This window comes from Arachis hypogaea, chromosome 2 (assembly GCF_003086295.3).
Source record: "Arachis hypogaea cultivar Tifrunner chromosome 2, arahy.Tifrunner.gnm2.J5K5, whole genome shotgun sequence".
In the NCBI taxonomy this organism is placed as follows: Eukaryota; Viridiplantae; Streptophyta; class Magnoliopsida; order Fabales; family Fabaceae; genus Arachis; species Arachis hypogaea.
The window spans coordinates 97100391-97121176 of NC_092037.1; the positions used below are offsets into that span (position 1 = coordinate 97100391).

At 30.2% G+C, this 20786-nt stretch overlaps 1 protein-coding gene across 1 annotated transcript; it reads right to left on the bottom strand.

The window, feature by feature from the left end:
* Positions 1 to 6332: 6332 nt before the first annotated feature.
* LOC112754528 (transcription factor TCP9) lies at positions 6333 to 8256 on the bottom strand. Its single transcript, XM_025802203.3, has one exon. It carries the CDS (start codon positions 7732 to 7734, stop codon positions 6724 to 6726), a length of 1011 nt encoding a protein of 336 aa, XP_025657988.1. The 5' UTR covers positions 7735 to 8256; the 3' UTR covers positions 6333 to 6723.
* Positions 8257 to 20786: the final 12530 nt, after the last annotated feature.

Here is a 20786-nt window from a genome sequence, read left to right on the forward strand (position 1 = left end):
CAAAGTAATTCCTTTGGGGAATATTTAGAATCTAGTGATTCTTTTTCTTGTTCCAAACTTTTTATAGCTTTCTTAGCTTTTAGACATCCTGACCAGGTTATGTCTGAAGCATCTGTTTCTACTATTAAGTAGTCATTTTCTTTTTCTAAATTGATATTTTCTCTTTCTCTGAAAATTTTTATTAAGCCCATATTTTTGGGGTATCTCTTCATTATCCTTACAGCAGATTCTAATTATATTTGCAAATCTTTTTTGTGTTGCTTCTTGCATACAACGCTCTTTTATTTCCTCTCTTATTGCAGCGGTTGCTCCACCAAAATTATTTTCAATTGTCCCTCTATTTATTTCTCTTATAAATCTTCCCATTATAAATTCATTAGCAGGATATGGAAGTTTTGTTATATACATACTAAGATAATAATTTTTATCTTCTTCTTTTAATTTGTAATAATGTATTCTATATTCGCATATATAAGATTCCACATTACATAGATCATATATCTGAATATTAGCTAAATGGTTTTTTATTTCTTGATATTCTTTATTATAGACTTCTTGTCTATGATCTATAATATTTTTTTCAAAAAATTCTTTATATAGAATCATCATTATATATAATATCTTATCATAAGTTGTTGTTTTTGTTGCTAAATCTTCTATTATTTGGTTTTCTATTGATGTCATATAATCTCTTATAGTTCCTTTAGTATGAAATCCTATGTAATTCCAAATATCTCTTCCAGACAATTCACTAAGCTTTGGATTAGTAAAAGCTTTTAATAAAAAAGAATTCAACCAATTTTCGAAAATTTCTTTTTCATTCTTTTTACAGTCTAAATCAAGCATTCTTTCTCCTTCCATTTCTTGGATTTTAGGAACGTACTTTGATGGTATTTTTGTATATTTTGAATCTTTATTTATAAACCCTTTTTTAAAAGCATAATTATCAAAACATGTTTCCCATTTATATTGAGATTGGTTATCTTTAGATGTTCCAGCTTCATTTTTTACTTGTATTGGAATTGTTGGTTCTTCGTCACTTGAATAATCTAGGATGTGTTCTTCATTTTCTATATTTTCAGAATTTACTAATTCTTCTTCTATTTGAAATCCTTGTTCCATAATATTATTTTCTTGAGCCATTTTTAATTGTTTAAAAAGCATTGTAACTTCTTCTAACTTTTCTTCAATATTCATAATTTTAGTGGTGGTTTTACTTTTAGATCTGTTATGTTGATTATATTTTGAAATTTTTCTTCTTTGGGATTCTCTTTTTCTTTATTTCTTTGAAATTTTATGGATACTAATATTTCTTCAAGCATATCTACTATAGAATTTAATTGTGGGTTAAAAGTATGATAAAGATGTGGGGAATCATTTCCATGATAACATTTTTTAGAAATTCCGTGTGAAAAATAAGTTTTTTCAGGTTTTTGAAGTCCTTCAATAAAACTTATAGTAAAATAAATATTTTGAGAAAAATCATTTTGTATTGATTTTAAGAATTCGGTGTCATTACAGTTAACATTAGTTAAAATCATTAATTTTTGGTCTATTAATTTCGATAACTTGATTATTTCTTTACTTTTTTCCATTAGGTGACGCTTTTCTTTATAAAGAGTTACGGTTTAAAGTGTGGCTTTAAAAAGTGTTATGTAAACAAATTTTTAAATCTGTACCAACTTTGATCTGTATACTAAAATTCTCCTAATAATAGTTGGTCGGTTTGGATAATACACAATTACACATGCGTTTTGAAGTTTAATTTCCATATGTTAATAAGTAATAACAAAATATTTTATACAATAACCTAATTATATATATATTCTGATTATTTTATGAGTATTCACACAATAATTATAAAAAAATATTTTTATTAATGTGATAATACGTAAATAATAAAACAGATGTACGTATAAAGTTTCTTTTTCCGTATTGATAGTAAATAAAAGTTAAATTCTGTTTTTTAAAAGTAAAAACATAAAATAAAATAAAAAAAATTTGGGATAACAACTTCGCTATGTAAAACAAGAAAATTCTTTCTAAATTCTAATCTACAAACTCCTCCTCACTTTTATTTAATATTGTCTATTATATTTTTGTTCCTACCAATGGGACAATTTTATTTTGATTTTTAATATTTAAATGTCTGATTTTTATTCCAAAAATTTAATATTGATATACATATTTATCTTAATTTTTTATTATGACAATTTTATTGATACTACTTCTACTTACAATATCAACACTACACAATTTTTTTTAAGAAAAAACTAAACATTATTAGTTCTAGTGGTCCTCTGATTATGAACCATACACCTAGCTGACAAAATTATAAATTGATGCTTATTTTATTGGAAAAGTTGAAAATATATTATTTATATAAAGAGGGACCCATTGACCTCAGTGATATGCTAGTGGGGTTTATTGGCCTAACACATTTGATGGACCACTGAACCCTCCTTATTTATAGGTAGCCGCGGATTAATAATGAATATTTAAGGGGGATCGTGAATTATCTAACTCTTAATATTATATTAAAGATTGAAATAATCGACATTTTTATTGAGGCAACCATAATAATGACTGAAATTATTTGCAATTTTATCTCTTCTAATGTTATTAAATTTGCCTGTTCAGAAAGTAATTATTTTAACATTTCAGTTAGTACAAAAAGTTTTACATAAAAGTACTGTATGCATCTTCTTGTTTTGATGAATAATAATAATAACAATAATAATAATAATGTTCTAATTCTTAAAATAATTGTTAATTAAAGGCCATTATTCCTCTTTGTAGGTCTTACAAAAAGGCCGCATTGTTACTTGGTTGGTAGGATTTGATGCACAATCTACCCAAGATTTTCTATTTTGAGTTAAAATTATATTTGATAAGATATATAAACAATATTAAATAATATAACATAATAAGATGCTAATAATATGAGGTATCTCTATAAGAATGAAAAATTTTATAATTAAAGAATTCCCAGCTTCTTCACTAATTTTTTTCTTTTTTCTTTCTATGTTTCTTAGAGCACAAACCATCTTCGTTCTTCCCCACCCAAAGTCAGCATTTAATTGAATAAATATATGAATGCTTCCAAAACAAAGAACTGGATACTCAAGATTCTCCCGAGTAAAAAATATTTTAATATATAGTACTCTCATAGGTTATTTCCAAAGAGAAGTTAAAAATTTTAAATGGAGAAACATAATTGGAATACTTGTTTGACCTTAATGTTTTAGTTTATTGGTACTTATTATTTTGTTTAAACAGAATTAGAGTCTTATAAATACATGGAAATGAAAAAGCTACTGTCTTACTAATTTTACCATTATATATAAAATTGAACTAACTCGAATTATCCAATTATTTTAAGAGCATAGCGAAAAATCAGTCAATAATCATTTTTAAAAGACTTGTGCATTTAAAATCTATAAACTTTCCCTAAAAAAAACACTTAGCTGTGGTTACAAATTATGAAAAAATCTTTTTCTATAATTTCGTTTTGATGGCAATCCGAAGGAAAATATCGACAAAGTTTTTTTTCCATCTTTTTTTGTGTCTTTTTATAAGTATTTATCTACATTTTGCTATGAATTTATTTATACTTTCACGGTGACATTTTTATATAAAAATGACATTGTAAATTACTAAACTGACTCGAGTAAATTTAATTTGATGTCTCTATATTTATATGTTCCACTAAACTGACTCGAGTTATCAAAACAATTAGGATAAAATTCTTATTGTCTCTCTTTGCCTATACCCAAAAAGTGATTAATGTCGAACTCTTATCATGTATGATTCATCCACTACAGAGACAAAGACACATATCTATGTTTGTTTTATCTCAATGGCAAAGGATTCTAATCCAATTCTTTATTTTTTTAAAAAAAAATCAAATATATTTTTTGTTTCTGAAATTTGTTAAATATTTTAAAAATATTTTTAAATTTTATTTTATTATTTTTGTTTTTCAAAACTTTTATCTACATCAAATATATTTCTGATAATAATTAAATTTTTAAAAAGTTTAGGATCAACTCAGTGATAATTATATTTAATTTGTTTGTGTTAAAAGTTGATCTTATAAAATTGTTGTTAAATTAATTCAAAATTTAAAAAAAAAATTAATTACTAAAAATATATTTAATGTAAATTACAAAAATTTAAAATAAAATTTAAACAAAATAAAAATTAAAAATATTTTTAAAATTTTTAGTAAATTTAAAAAACAAAAAATATATTTTACCAGAAAAAAACAGCTTATTATTCATTCATGATATACCCACACAAGTTTGAGTGTTAAGAGAGAAATTTATCTTTAGACAAGAATATTTTTCATTAGTGGATGATCATAATGACGTTTGAAGTTAAAAATGCTTTAAACACATCTAACATTCATCCATGAAACTCTAGAGATATTAAAGCACAATCTAGAATAATCCATCTTAATTATTAGAACTCAAGAAACATGCATTTAAAAATATAGGAGACTAAAACTACATATCATTGTCAAAAGAACCATCTATTGAAAGCTACATTACACAACTCAAAAGCTTCAAAGATAATGTTGTGTCTACTTCTTCATAAGCTACGTTAAGGTTTGAATCTTTTTTACAAAAAGCAATAAAGCATATCCAACTATGGAAATTAATCTCATTATGCCCCAAAAAACTCAAATCGTATAAATCGAATCTCAATAAATTCTAATATAATTCGTCATTTAGACAAAAATATAAGTTACATCGGCATCTTTTTAGATTAAATAGTATTAAATATGTCATACTTGATTTTTTTTTACCGTAAGAGCTTTACAATATTGTCTATCACTTCATTATTTTATACACTAAACAACATTAAACCAAGAATTACATACATAATTAATAACATTATCCAAATTAAAATTTAAATATATTTTTATCTTATATGTTGTAGTCTTTAACATTCAAATTAGTTAATTAATTTAAATTAGTTGAATAATCACTCATTTACTTAAATATATGATAAACATTAAAAGTTTGTTTTATGTATACATAAATATATTGACTAACAATAAAATTTTAAGAGAATTAAGATTCATAATAAAATATTATTTTTAAATAAAAAATACTCTTAAAAAAATATTATTAATTTTTTGTGTTGTTCACGATATATTTTAATATAATAAATTAAAAATTAATTTATTATAAATTTAAACTTTATTTATTTATTTAAAATTTATTACTGACTAATAAATTATTATATATTAATCCTTGGTTAAAAAAAAAAACAACATTATTAGCTAACACTATCAAAGGCAAACAACTTTCATTTTCATGGAAACCCCAAAAATAGGGCCCATAAAGGAAAAAATGAAAATGAAAATCCATATAAAAAGATTTGAAGCATCTGATACCATTCTCATTGATTGATCTTCTCTCACTCAGATCACTCTCATTCTCACACTCTTCTAATCTTCAATCTGTCTTTGATCTTCTCCTCACATTCTTTCAAATTTTCTCCGTCCAATAGCAGCAAACCGGAGACACCAATTAAAGGTGGTTCTTGTCCTGCAAAAAAGTGGGACCTACCACCAGAAACCCCCACGTGTCGAAGTGCAAAAAGTGGTACCCCACACTGCCAACGACCCATAACGCGACACGTGTCCATCTAATGTTAAGCTACACACACCAAGTGGGGACCACTTCGGAAAGGCCGGCTATTGAACGGTCCCAGTAGCCATTTTGGAGGGCCCCAACCGCCTTGGGTCCCTCGCCCACCCCCTCACATGACCACTACCTTCCATGGACCCACCACACCACAATCCTCACCTACAACACAACCCCATAGATAAGATACCAGTAAATTTTGACTCATACTTTTTCTCTTTTTCTTTTTAAAATAACATTATATAAAGATTGTTTCTAAATTATGTCAAATTTTCATCATCACACCATTTTAATTGACTCTTAGAATTTTTTTTGTTCTATCAAGACTAGAACATGGTTCTCTCAAAGCTTAGATAACGTGTTGTTTATTTGAAAGGTTAAACTCTCATATTCAAGAGATTCCAAATGTAAAAGAAACCTCATATTACAAGCCTTTCTATTAATTATTATAACTTCATGCATGAGTAATCATAATAAATAATGTTATGTGAAAATTTTATATGATTTCATTAAGTGTATATTTTGATAAATGATAAGAAATGTACACTCTCTTTTTTTTAGGTCCAAAATATTACAAACTTACCTTCTTTTTTTTCCTTTAGGCTCGCCATATGAGAATTATTATCATTCCCATGCAAAATTTACACTATTCATAACATAATATTAGAAAACTCGTTTACCTAACTGATTTATTTTTATTAAATAATAATTAAAAATTATACATTTTACGGTCCTAAAATTGATAGGCAATAATAATATACAAGGAGGTTAAAAAATCGAATGGCTAAGAAAGGAAAGGGTAGTAGTAGAACTGTAGAAGACGAAGCAGTAGTGGTACCCTCTCTTGCACGGTCCACGCAGCAGCACACCCCAACACACAAAGTGGGACCCCCCACTTTTCATGTTGACCCACACCCCCACGCACGTGGTCCCCGCCATTTTCAATCCCCTAACCTCACGTGCGCACGTGCTCTTCCTCTTCGCGCTCCGACCTCGCCCTTCCCTTCCCTTCCTTCCTTCCTTCCATCAATGGCGAAACAAGAAACCGTAATTCACAAAGCCTGTCTCAATGCTTTGAACTCGACTTCGACATGAACTGAAGCTCCTGCTTATCGTAAATCTCCAGTGAGAAATCCCTCAGCGTGTGCGTTGTCGTAGTTGCACTGCTCGGCGCCATAACCGTCGCTCTTGGCGGAGATTTCGACGACGGAGCAGTCGAACCGGCCGGTTGAATTTGAACCGGCGTCATCACCGACGAAACAAACGCCGAAATCGGACGTGCGAATGTGAAGAATTGCGGCGCGTTGGAAGGTCCCGCCGCCGCCACGGAAGGCACGACGAAGAAAGCGTTGGACGGAATCGCCGTCCACATGGCAGGTACCGCGTTTTGCGGTAAGGCAATAGCGGTTTGCTGCGGTATTATAGCGGCCGTTACAGAGTTTGTTATGTGAGTGGCGGAGGAGGTTGTGGAGTTTGTTAGGGTGTTAGTTACGGAATTTGTTGTAACCGTCAGGCCTGCGGAGACTGAAACAGCGCTTTCGTTAACATCCACGTAGGCGCTATTGGCGGGTCTTTTGCGCTTCTTCTTGCAGGGCGGGTCTCCCGGTTCCGGGTCGGATCCTGATAGTGGTTTGGTAGTTGGGATCTTAAGTGTTCCGTTGACAGACATGGCGATGGCGGGAACGGTGCCGGTCCCGGTTGCGGCGATGATTGCCGGCTCGGCGTGCTCCAGAAGCCACCGGATGGTTTCTCCGTCGGACTTGTGGCCGAGCTCCCGGGTGAGCTGGAAGATCCGGGCCGCACACGTGGCAGGCATTCGGATTCTCCTGCCGCGCCCCTCCACCTTGGTGTGCCTGTCCTTCGTGGAGGCTCTCTTTTGAGTTGGATGGGCCTGGGCTTGGGCTTGGACTAAGGCCTTGTTCATGGACATGGACGGTATGTGCACTGCCACCGGCATGACGCGTATGGCCGATGGCGGAGACGTTGACGGCGAGGGGTCCTCCGTGTCGGGCTCCTCCTTGGGCCCTTTGGGCTCTCCAAGCGTGAGATCAATGTTTCTGGAAGGTTCGGAAGCCATAGAATTGAAATGTTGAGAAGAAAGAGAGACGTAGGAGGTGGAAAATCTCTTGAGGATAATGAGGAGGAAGGTGTTTTGTGTGAGATTTTGTTGGAGTTGGGTTTTAGAATGGAAGAGTGCAAAGTGTGTGTGTGAATATATATAGGAGCGAAAGTTGAGGTTTGAGAATGAGAATGTGGTGGTTTTGTTTGGAGAGAGAGAAGAGAAAGAGGTAATGGGGTAATTGGAGAATGGAAGATGGGGCCCGTTTTGTTGAACGGATGATTATTTTAACGTGGAAAGAAATCTACGGTGGTGATGGGTTGTTGGGCCCATGGAGATTAAGACTAGTGCACGTGATGGGTCCCATTAAATGGGGTTTGTGTGTTAAGGTGTGGAAAGTTTTGGTCAATGTTATTCACTTATTTGGCAACTATAGAGAAAATGAAGAATTTGGTGAAAAGAAGAAGAGGGTGAGAAAAGGAGGGAGAGAGGGGAAAGAGCATGGAAGGGAACTTGATAAGATTCTTGCATGATGAGTTGATGATGGATGCTATGAAGTATTTCAGGGATAAGGGGAAAAAGAACATTATTCTCTTTTCCTTGTCTAAGTTTTCTTTTCATTTTCAATCATTTTCATCTTATACATAGGGGATGATCCCTTGTTTTAGAGGTCAATTAAGTCTGTATATGAAGAGTGTTGCTTGAAATTATAGATGTATACTAGTTTTTTTTTTTTTATTAACACTTTTTTTGTGTGCAAGATCATGAATTATTTAATCCAAAAAATTAATTGTTAAATAGAAGTATGCTGATAATTTTATATCTAGCTAACAACATGCCAATAACAAGAAAATTCCTATATGGGAAAGTAGTATTAATATTTAATACAAGCTAAGGAAGAACTTTGCAAAAATTTTATGATAAATCCTAGAGGAATAAAATGTACCTATAAAGGCTCTAATACCTAGTTTGAACTGTCAACAGTTAAAGGTATTGGTTTTTGACGAATTAATTTGTGAATAATGCATTTGAAGCTTTGAACTACTGCTTTTATATGATATTTTTATATACTTTCTTTTTCTAGTATAAAACAATTTTTTATCAATTATTTTTAATACTAAAAATAGAAATATATAAGAATAATATACATAATAGTAATATATATAAAAGCTTTTTAAATATATTAATATACTAGTATTTTAATAATTTTTAATTATTAATTTTAATTATATATATTTTTATAATTAAAATTATCGATTAAAAATTATTGAAATATCAGTATAGTTATACACTTAAAATTTTTTCTATATATAATCAATAGATACATGCTAAGCTTATGTGAGAGAAGCGACTAAATAAGATGTTGGACTCCTTTGATTATTAGATCCTTTGAATTTTCTTGTACAAGGGCCATGTTAAGTAATTTAACAAATGACTTTAAGACTTTAGTTTATTTTAGTAAAAATATATATCTATAAATTATTCCTAAGAAAAATAACCGGAAGAAAACATGAGAATCAAATTTAAAACTCATAGTATTGGACAATATGGACAAGAATGACATACACAAAATATTTTCTAGAGCTAGCTTTTATATATATTTGCATGGAAACGATAATTTTGTAGGAGCATATATATGACTAGCTTATTTAAAGGTTTTCCACTTTAACTCTCGAATGGACACGTATGCACCCAATATATATAAAAATAATATTTTTGAAAAGGAAAGCATTGCCCATACCCACTAGTTTAAACTTTAAAGGCATGAATGCATTTAATTAATCTTATATCAAATGGGCAACTACATGAGATCTTGATGTTAAAACAAGAAAATAGCCACACTTGCCCTAAAAGATGAATAGTGTAGTGAAATATATATAAATGAAATTGTGTACAATCTAGCTCTATATGAAGAAGAAAAAAAATAGATCACTAGACTTTTTTAATATTTTATTAAAATTCAATTTGAGATATTATAATTTTTTTACATGAATATTTTTTTTTCTTGTCAACAATTGAATATGAAATGATTAATATTAGATAAATTTAATTTACATCATTTAATCATTTTGAGACTATTAATATAAAGTAAATAAATTAAATAAATAGAAAGTTGGAAGAAACAAGATAGGAACAAACAAAGAAGCCTTAACTTAAAGGCAGATATGAGAATTAAAGAAAGAAGGAAAAGACATAATGGGAACACTAACTAAGAAATTGCATGTAGTGCTTTTTCATTCAATGAAGGAAAACAAAATTATATAACAAAAAGATAAAGAAGCAAGACGATGACCAAGACTTGAAAACTATCCAAATCCAAAGTCAATACAGTAACCTTATGTTGCATGCATTATATTTTTGTAACATTCATATCATCATATAATAATAATCATTAGAAAATATATTTAAAATCTATAGGTCAAGAGATCACTTGATTATTATTCATAAGAGTAAACAAATAATTAACATCATTTTAATAAGTGCAATAAATCACTTATTTTCTCACCCGTCAACATTAATTTTAAGGTGTTTATATATATTAATTAAGTTTTAAATATGTTCTAACACTTTACATCATTTAACTATCATTGCAATGCTCAATTAGAAAGTAACATTATTAATTATCTAATTATACAAAATTTGGCAAAAACAAAAAAAGTGAGCTTAAATAATTGAGTAGGTCACGGCTCATGAACCATGCATGTTAGGATTTGAGCTCTTGAAAACGAAATTAGTCTCACATACCAAAAGGTGTGGGGGATGATAATATATGGTAATAATAATGGCTGAAAAGTAGCATCATTTATATGAATCCAACGCTAATCAAAAATCAATAAGTAAAGCATGTAAAAGCTCAAAATTCGGCCCATTATTTGTTAACATGAACTAAAATTTTTAATTTATTTTTAAATGTTAAATTAAGAAGCCAACATGCATCATGGTCCTACTCGATCGGTTTCCTTGTACAATCTCCACATCTACTTCAAAATTTGTTTCATAGTGTAAAAGTAATGTTCAATGTTTATAAATTAAAATAAAGTAAGACTCAAAAATGAATTTAATCAAGAAGTCAACTTTTCGAAAAAAAAATTTATTTCAAATTTTAAATCTTAGATTCTAAATTTTAAATTTTAAATTAAAAAAAATTTAGTTTACAATAAAAAGTTAACCAATAATAATGAATTAAATTAAAAATTAACTTCTTATTTTTGTTCCTCTAAAATGAGTCCTGGTTTGTCTTAATTAGTGAATTCAACAAATAAATTTTTTTTTGGTTCGTTCATATTCTATCATTATGTATGTACGTATATATTCATTCTTCTTGTCCATATATATATGTCATTCATCACCACTCTAAAGCCAGGGTTTGTTGGGGAAACCTTTTTTTTTTTTTTCTAATTCCCACTTCTACTATATTTATATAACTAGAAATATATCAGACTAACGACAAAAATGTATAACCTAATTGGAGACATATTTGTATGGACGGAATTACCTACACGCACATACTTTAAAGAATATTAGTTTTTTCTTATTTATTATTATTATTTTTTTATCTCTTCCTCCTTTATACATTTTTTCCCCTTTCTTCTGCTTCCAATATATTATTAATCCCTTTCTTGTATTGATTGATTCTTTTGAGATTGGTGGACAATTTTTGTTTGTGCGTAAACGTGGAAACCTGGCTATTTATATTATAATTTATTGTGTTCTCTTTATTATGTATGTTAAATTAATAATTATTTAGCCAAAAAAATTTATTTATTGATATTTTAATTTTAGTAAAGTATGACTTTATACCTTTCTACTTTCTTAAAATGAGACTTTGAACATTATTTACACTCTGAAGTAGTTTATCTTTATATGTATGTAAACTTTATAGATAAAAAAGGTGAAGTTTTCAGTTATAAGAAAGTTAAGATAATTGTTCAATAAACTTTTTTAATTCAAGGTGTTAATGTGTTATGCACATGTGTTCATCTTAAAATATACATTTTTTCTTTTTTTTTTTAAGAAAAAACTACCAAAGTATCCATGATATTTATGAACGCTGACAAAAGTATCCGTAAACTAAGAAAATTAGCGTTGTACCCATGAAAGATGGATTTTGTACGACAAAAGTACCCAAATCCTAATTTTTTGTTGTTTTTTAATAAAATTTCTAAACTACCCTACACTCAACCTCAACTTACATTTTCAACCTTTCATAACCTAATATGCACCAACCCTTATCATGGAGTACTACTCCTACAACAAATCAGACCGAAATTAATAATAGTGGTAGTGGTGGTGGAGGATCGGACCTTATCCGATTCACTTATAAGTTTACAATCCATACCCAAACCAAATCAATCAAATACAAAAAATACTCAACATATAAAAATTTTCAAATTCATTCATCCAATTTCAATTCACTTTAGCAAAACTAGAAGTTGAAACAGCCATCAACCATAAAAAAAACCAACAAATCCATTTATCAAATTTAAAATTTATTTCAGCAAAAATCAGAAGTAGAAGTAGCCATCAACCGGATCTTCTGTAAATCAATCTCAGCCTTCATAAAAAATAGAAGCTGATTTTAAAAAAAATAGAACAGTATCATTTTAGTAGTAACTAAATCAATTTCTGAAAAGAAGAAAAATGAAATAAAAAATGTTTTAAAAAAAATTCTTTTCTTCGCTGGTTGTAACATCGTCAATGGCAGAACTTTCATCCACAGTGCCACCCCCTGTCTTCTCTAATTTCTCTTTACCGAACCCTCTTCCTGCATGCAAGAGTACCACGACCCCTCTCTCTTTTCAGGCGTGCGACGATGGTATTCTCCTCTGCTAGGTCAGGCACGCCACAATGACGTTCTCCTTGGCTGCAACAGGTGCGCCACGGCGATATTCTTCTCAAGTTGGGTCACAGGCGCGCAATGAAAGGAAAGGAGATTGGCGATAATGGAATAGGTGGGTGGCAGACGGCAATGAAAAGGTAGAGGAGAGTTCTGTGACTCTGTGAGGGTGTTTGAGAGAGATAAGTGATGAGAGGAAAAGAAGTGAGAAGAGAGGGAGTGGCGGTAGAATGGGATTAAGGTGGGTTAGTTTGGGAATTTTATTAAAAAATTAACAAAAAATTAGAATTTGGATACTTTTGTCGTACGAAACTCATCTTTCATGGCTCAGGATTCGGTGGTCCAGAATCTTTGGACCACTTAGTGGTCCCATTAGAAAACATGTTTTTAGAGTTTTTTTAACAATTGCTACATAGTCCTTGAACTAATTTTAATTACAAACTAACCCTATATATTTTATTTAATTATAGAAACTGTTTTTTATTTTATAAATTATTATTTTATCAATTATCTATTATATTTATTAACAATCAAATACAAAAACAACAACTAATTATATCCTCCATTGATCCTAATAAAGCTTTTGGCCATTCCAATCGATTAAAATATTAAATTTGATATCGTGACGTTCGTCCATGGCTTCCAAATCGTGTTTCCTTGAAATTCAATCGATTGGATTACAATGTATCACAAAACAATCGATTGAAAGTTGTAAGGTAGAATGGTTTTCGCTTAAACCAATCGATTGTTTATACTTTCCAATCGAATGAATCCTTCAAAACAATCGATTGTTTTTTTTACTCAATCGATTGAATTTACGAAAACAACATGAATTTGCCAAATACAATCGATGAAAAAGTGATGACATTGAAGTTTTAGCCAAATTCAATCGATTGATAATGTAATCTAATCGATTGGAAGGTGATGAAGTTGAATTACATTACCTTCTTTCTTTAAAAATTTTTCATCACCTTCCAATCGATTGGATTACATTACCAATCGATTGAATTTGGCTAAAACTTCAATGTCATCACTTTCCAATCGATTGTATTTGGCAAATCCATGTTGTTTTCGTAAATTCAATCGATTGAGTAACAAAAACAATCGATTATTTTGAGGCATTCATTCGATTGGAAAGTATAAACAATCGATTGGTTTAAGCGAAAACCATTCTACCTTACAACTTTCAATCGATTGTTTTGTGATACACTGTAATCCAATCGATTGAATTTCAAGGAAACACGATTTGGAAGCCATGGACGAACGTCACGAGATCAAATTTAATATTTTAACCGATTGGAATGGCCAAAAGCTTTATTAGGATCAATGGAGGATATAATTAGTTGTTGTTTTTGTATTTAATTGTTAATAAATATAATAGATAATTGATAAAATAATAATTTATAAAATAAAAAACAGTTTCTATAATTAAATAAAATATATAGGGTTAATTTGTAATTAAATTTAGTTCAAGGACTATGTAGCAATTGTTAAAAAAACTCTAAAAATATGTTTTCTAATGAGACCATTAAGTGGTCCAAAGGTTCTGGGACCACCGAATCTTGAGCCATCTTTCATGGTACAGCATTAATTTTCTTAGTTTATGAGTACTTTTGTCAGCGTTCGTAAATTTCATAGGTACTTTTAGTAGTTTTTCCTTTTTTTAAATAAAAGAAGCCATATATGATTGGTCCGTTTGGTCAATCTATTTACTTATTTAAACAAAAAAAATATTTTTAAAATTAGGTCAATTTAAATTTCGGAATAAACAGATTAAATCTAAATTAACTAAAAAAATAACAGACTAAACGAACAGTTCATTTAATTTATTTTATAATTTTTAAATAAAATTAGTATTTTTACTGACATCTTCCTTGTTTAATTCAAAAATTAGATCCATCAATAAAAAATATTATTTCGTTAAATTTTTTTTAGATAAAATAAAATAATTTTTTGTCAAAATATTTTTTTAAAAAAATAAGTAAAATATAAACGAATCACTCTATTTAATCGTTAGATTAGTTATAAACGATTTAAGACTAAAAAATTATGGCTCATAAATAAAATAAATTTAAACAAATTATGACCGGCTCGTATATATAATTTATAGATTTAAATAGATCAAACCTAAATAAATCAAATTGATCCGTTTGACCGCTCTAATACATACTTAAAGTTAGTGAGTGCAAAAATATGAATCGAAAACTCAATTCTTCGTTTATTATTACACTAATTCCTTCAGTATTAATATGTGTTGGGAATAAGACACAATTCCCCCTTGAGAAAACACCTTTGACAGAGAAATAAAATAGACACAATCACAACACAAGAATTTAACGTGGAAACTCCAATTACCGGAGAAAAAACCACGGCCGTTGTCAAATGACAACCAGAGAATATCACTATGTGAAAATTGTTACAACACATAGACTTCTTTCTCTCACCGGCACCCCAGTACACCCACACTCTTTCAAAGCAAATATCTAACTACACCTCACAACACTCTCTAATCAAAGAGTACAGAGGAAAAGAAAAATCAGATACAAGCTTAAAGTGTTTCTGACTGGTGCAAAAACAAATGAAGAACTTAGCCTCATATTTATAGCCTAGGCCACCCACTCCATTTGCTATCCTAAGCAATGTGGGACTAATTCAACCAAATCCTAACAATCTCCACCTTGATTGAAATAGTCACACATCTTCAGCTTCCATTGTCAACACCGACAATTCTTTGCTGCCATTGTCTATACCGACAATCATAGTTCAGAGAACTATCATACTCCACCATGAAAGTATACTCACTTGGAATTAGACCACTCCAAGAATTTCGCCTTGGTACAGATCGAAACCTTGCTGAAAATTCATGGTGCAACTTCCAAATTGGCTTTTCCTGGAAGTTCTTCAGCCATCGACCTAACTCCGCCACACACCTTGCATCTCAACGCCAACCAATGCCCGTGTGCAATTGTGGACCCGATTGCCACAACTTATCCTTATCCATGGCAGTGCGGTAATACCATGAGGATACTTCTTGTCTTCTAGAGAACATCATCTTCTCTCATAGAGAGAGCAACCAGAGATCTTCTCCTTCAACGCCTTGTGCAAACCTGATTGTATCAACACATCCTTGACTTGTACTTGCCACAAGCCAAAATTGATTCTTCCATCAAATTTCTCTATTTCAAGCTTCACAGCACTTGAATATCCTGACATTGTTGCAACCGTATACTGGAATATTATAACTCAACTGTAGACCGTGCACTAGGAAGGGTCCCCAGGAAAGAGAGGTGGGTCACAATGGACACACTTAAATACCAAGTCTTTCCTTAGCCAGAACCTTTTCCAAACTGCACTCTCACAGAGTCACACTGCCTTCCAGCAACAACAACAGCAACCAAAGATCAACCTCAAGCTACAGGACAAAATTCTTTTTTGATGTGGAAGATCAGACTAGGCTGCAACCACAGAGCATACTAAGAATAAATCCCACCGAACCGAAGCTCTGATACCACTTGTTGGGAATAAGACACAATTCCCCCTTGAGAAAACACCTTTGACAGAGAAATAAAATAGACACAATCACAACACAAGAATTTAACGTGGAAACTCCAATTACCGGAGAAAAAACCACGGCCGTTGTCAAATGACAACCAGAGAATATCACTATGTGAAAATTGTTACAACACATAGACTTCTTTCTCTCACCGGCACCCCAGTACACCCACACTCTTTCAAAGCAAATATCTAACTACACCTCACAACACTCTCTAATCAAAGAGTACAGAGGAAAAGAAAAATCAGATACAAGCTTAAAGTGTTTCTGACTGGTGCAAAAACAAATGAAGAACTTAGCCTCATATTTATAGCCTAGGCCACCCACTCCATTTGCTATCCTAAGCAATGTGGGACTAATTCAACCAAATCCTAACAATATGTAGAATTATTTAAGTTATTGTGATAAAAAAAATCACTAGAGAAATTGTTTGGCCGACAAAAACAATAGGTTGTTTATTGGTGACTTCAGCTCTCACTATCAATACAATGCAATGCAATATCACACAAAACATACACTAAGCTTAACCAATCTTATCATCAATTACGAGAAGGCATATTCTATTTTTCATGAATCACATGCTGCTTATTTATTCATTTATATATATTGTGTTGTGCTTGAGACATTTTTTCTTATCTTGTATGTGCATATTTTTTTGTTATGTTTATTGGTTATAGCTTTCATTCATTCAAATCAAATGTACCTCTTTTATTATTTTTATTCGAAGTATGAAAAAAAATATGTCACTATTTTTTATTCACATTATCCAAACTGAAATTTATTTTTACCGTGATATCTTCACTATTCTCTTCACCTACTTCCATCATGAAGAGATATTAATTTATCTTAAAATTATACAATACTTATTTTAATAAGAATAAGAAATCAACTTTTAACTAGATAATATTAACTAATTTTTTTATTATAAAATTATTTTTTTAATTCTTATTTTTTAGATGATTTAGAATTTACGGTTTAAATTTAAAATAAAAATTGATGATATTAACAAAAAAAAAAAAATTGGCGCCCTAAAACTTTCTTTAGTAATTATGTTTCTAAATTTGTTGGACTTTACCTTAATTCAAAATTTCAAACAATACTAGCAATCTAGCTAGCATAATAATTTGTACCAACTTATTGATGATAAATGAGTGATTTCATTCTCAATTCAATATAGTGAATAGTTTAATATAATTATACACAAAAATCAAATAATTTCCTTATTGATATAAATACAAAAATAACCGCGGGACATGAAAAAAGAAAAAATAAAAAATGAATAGAATCACATTATAATTATGATGATTCACTCTTTATTTATTTTGTCTTGTTGTGCATGCACCCATCACCCCATGATACAGAAAGTGATAGGGTGGCTCCACTTTCTCCTCATGCAACCTTGGGACCCCACGGGCCATCCACACCCAGTGTTTTAAAAAGGGTAAGGGCCCGATGGGCCCATCCTCTATCTTCTCCCAGTATTGGTGGGCCCAACATGCACCCAGTGCGCACGCTGAGATGCCAACTATGCTCTCTCATGGGCCACATACACATGACACGCTAACTTGTGGCCCACTTTATCTCGCCCGTGTAATGCCCTCTGGCTGCGCACCGCAACTTGGTGATCCGTACGGGCCATCCTTATGTGGGCCCAGGCCCGATCTCAAATCCAACGGTTGGTTTTCCACCAATCAATCCTGTCTGTCGCCCCACCACTTGTAGCTGTGGGTCCCACCGGGCCGGAAATATAGGGCCGTGACCATTCTGGTTTGGTTGAAGTTGGGTGGCTTTTGGCCACCTTGTAAGTGGACCACAACCTAATATAAAATTAATGGTGGGCCTACTAATTAATTAGGATTAGTTTTGCTTAATTAACGTCCTACAAGCTAAGCCCCACTTTGGTATCTAAAATTGATGAATTACACTAATTTAGTTTCTAATTTTTTAATTATTATAATTTAATTTTTTAGATTAAAAAATGTAGATCAATATAATTTCTTTCATATTGTCTGGTACTAAAATTTAACGTCATTAATAACGTTACTTAAATCTTGTCACATTGAACATATTAAAATAGAAAACATTCTATCTAATTTTCTTTTTGTTGTTATTCTTCTTATAATTTTTTTTTATGTACAAAGTTGCAGGACAAAAAGAGATGAATGAAAGTGAAAGTATAATTCTTCATCATTAATCTCTGTAGACAAACATAAAAGTCTTAAACCCTTTCTCAACCTCTATAAACATCGATCCACACTTCGTGAGAACCAAAGGTTGGCCACAAACACTTTTTTCGTTAAGCAAAACAGCAATTTTTAGTTATTTCTATCTATGAAAGAGATAATTTTTTTTTTTGAAATTTAGTTAAAAAAGAGATGAAATGATAAGGAAAGGAGCGCAATATTTTAGTATTGTAAAACTTTTTAAATGATATTATTTTAATATGTCCAACGTTATATGATTTTTGCCACGTTACTAATGACATTAAATTTCGTAACAAAAAATATATGAGAAATTATATTGTTATACTTTTTTAAATATAAAAAACTAAATTATAACCATTAAAAAGTCAAAGATTAAATTAATACAATTTGTTAATCTCAGAAATTAAAATGAAACTTAACTCATGCTCCACTTGTACATCATTATTTAGTTAAATTTTTAAATTTCACAATTAGTTATTTGTATAAACCTTTTTTTATAGTGTCTGTATATAAAAACTAAATCCATATAAAATATAAAAAAATAATAAAATTAATGTTAAGCACAAATTACAAAATAGAGCAAAAGTTTGATAAAACTAACCATATAATTAGTTAATTACCATATTAATTAACTAAACTGGAACTATTGTGGCACTTTGTGGGACTCAGCGCTATACAGTCTCTCACCTATGGTTGGTGTTGGATTTGGAAGAGGGCCCCTCAGCAATGGCAAAATGGGAATTGAAGAAGCCCCATTTTCAATCAATTGGTCCCTACTTGTTTCTTAATTATTTTGACTACATTGTTTTTCCATACAACCTTCTGGATGGGGGACCTTTAATTTGCTTGTAGGTCCCAAATTACTGCACCTTATGGTGTAGGGTATACCCTCCTTCTAACTCATCTCACAAACAAGTGTTCCATTTTTCCTTCTAAAAGGATTTGTTTTATTATTTATTGCCCTACCAACTTTTGCATACTAGCTAATGACCTTCTTTAAATCAATTTGGGTTAGTCGAGTGGTTAACTCACTCGTTCGTTTAAATAAGTATTAGGGTTCAAATATCATCTTGTGTATGCAATAATTTATTTACCAATGACAGACCCTCAAATGAAGCTCAGATTCATAACGGATTAATTTTTAATTTGTCAGATTGAAAAATACCGTAAAAAAAAAGAAGAAGCTAATGACCTCGTTTTATTTCTTTCCTTTCTTTCTTAGTTGCTTATGGAAAGTTTATTTATTTTTCTTGTAACTACTCTTCAAATATTCTATCAAAATTAATTAAGTTAATCTAATATCTAATTAATTTTCCGTACATTTTTTGGTTCTCAAACTTAAAATCATAAAAGATATAATAAAAAATATAATTCCTGATAATAAAATTCAAACATTGATAAAAAAAATAAATTATACAAATTTAACTAACCAAAATAAATGTTAATAATTTTTATAGATTATTAATTAATGTAAAAGAATTTTATACACACAACTAATTGTGTATTATCATATTAATAAAAAAATTATTTTTTAAATTTATTATTTAAAAAATTATTTAAACGTATATAAATCAGACTATGTATTAAAATTAACTTTTTTCTTTTTCATTTCCAAAACTTATATCTAAAACTTAAAAGAACATGGCTGAACCAAATAAAGTGATTAATAAGAAGAAACGTGGATGGTTTTGTTTATTATTTATTATTTAGAAATGAATGATGAAAAGAACTATTCCATTGGATGAGAATGGTGTTAGAAGAGGGGATGGAAAGTAGGGACCCTCCAAAAGAAGCTTAATTCACGATGCTTGTTTGTGAATGGTGAATGGTGATTGATGAGTGAATCATCAGAATTCAGAAGCCTTCAGTTCTCTTATTTTTCCCACCCACTGCTTTGTTAAGTTGAATTCTCTTTTGTCTCCTTTTATTTATGGAAAAGTATAGGGTACCAACGTATTATCTGCCAACTTCTGCCAACTCTTATTTATATTTGTGTTTCATGGAAGTGTGTTCGTAGATGTGTCTAATAATTAATATATTTTAAATACATATATAAAGAGACACATCCATAAAATATATTTATAAAGACACTTCTATTAAATACAGTTATAAAAAAGACATTTTTATTAGACACATCCACAAACACACTCCCATGAAACACAATTATAAATAAGAGTTGGCAGAAGTTGACAAATATGCTGTTGGTGGAACCGTTTATTTATTCCTCTTCAATCAATGCTACTTAAATTATTACTCAATGGATAATATTTTATTTATTCATGTCAATTTATTTTAAAGTTTTCTTTTATTTTTTCATCTACTCCTTTTTTAAGATTTTCACATATAATTAGTACATGATTAGATGATAATAATATCAAATAGGATAGTAAACGAAGTTTTTTTTATTATTATTATTCTTTCTAACATGAGAATGCAATCTGCCTCTAATAATAATGAAATTATTCTTAAGGTAAGA

Excerpts from the sequence above, each read along its gene's own strand:
- LOC112754528 (XM_025802203.3), bottom strand. The coding sequence starts at position 7,734 with ATGGCTTCCGAACCTTCCAGAAACATTGATCTCACGCTTGGAGAGCCC.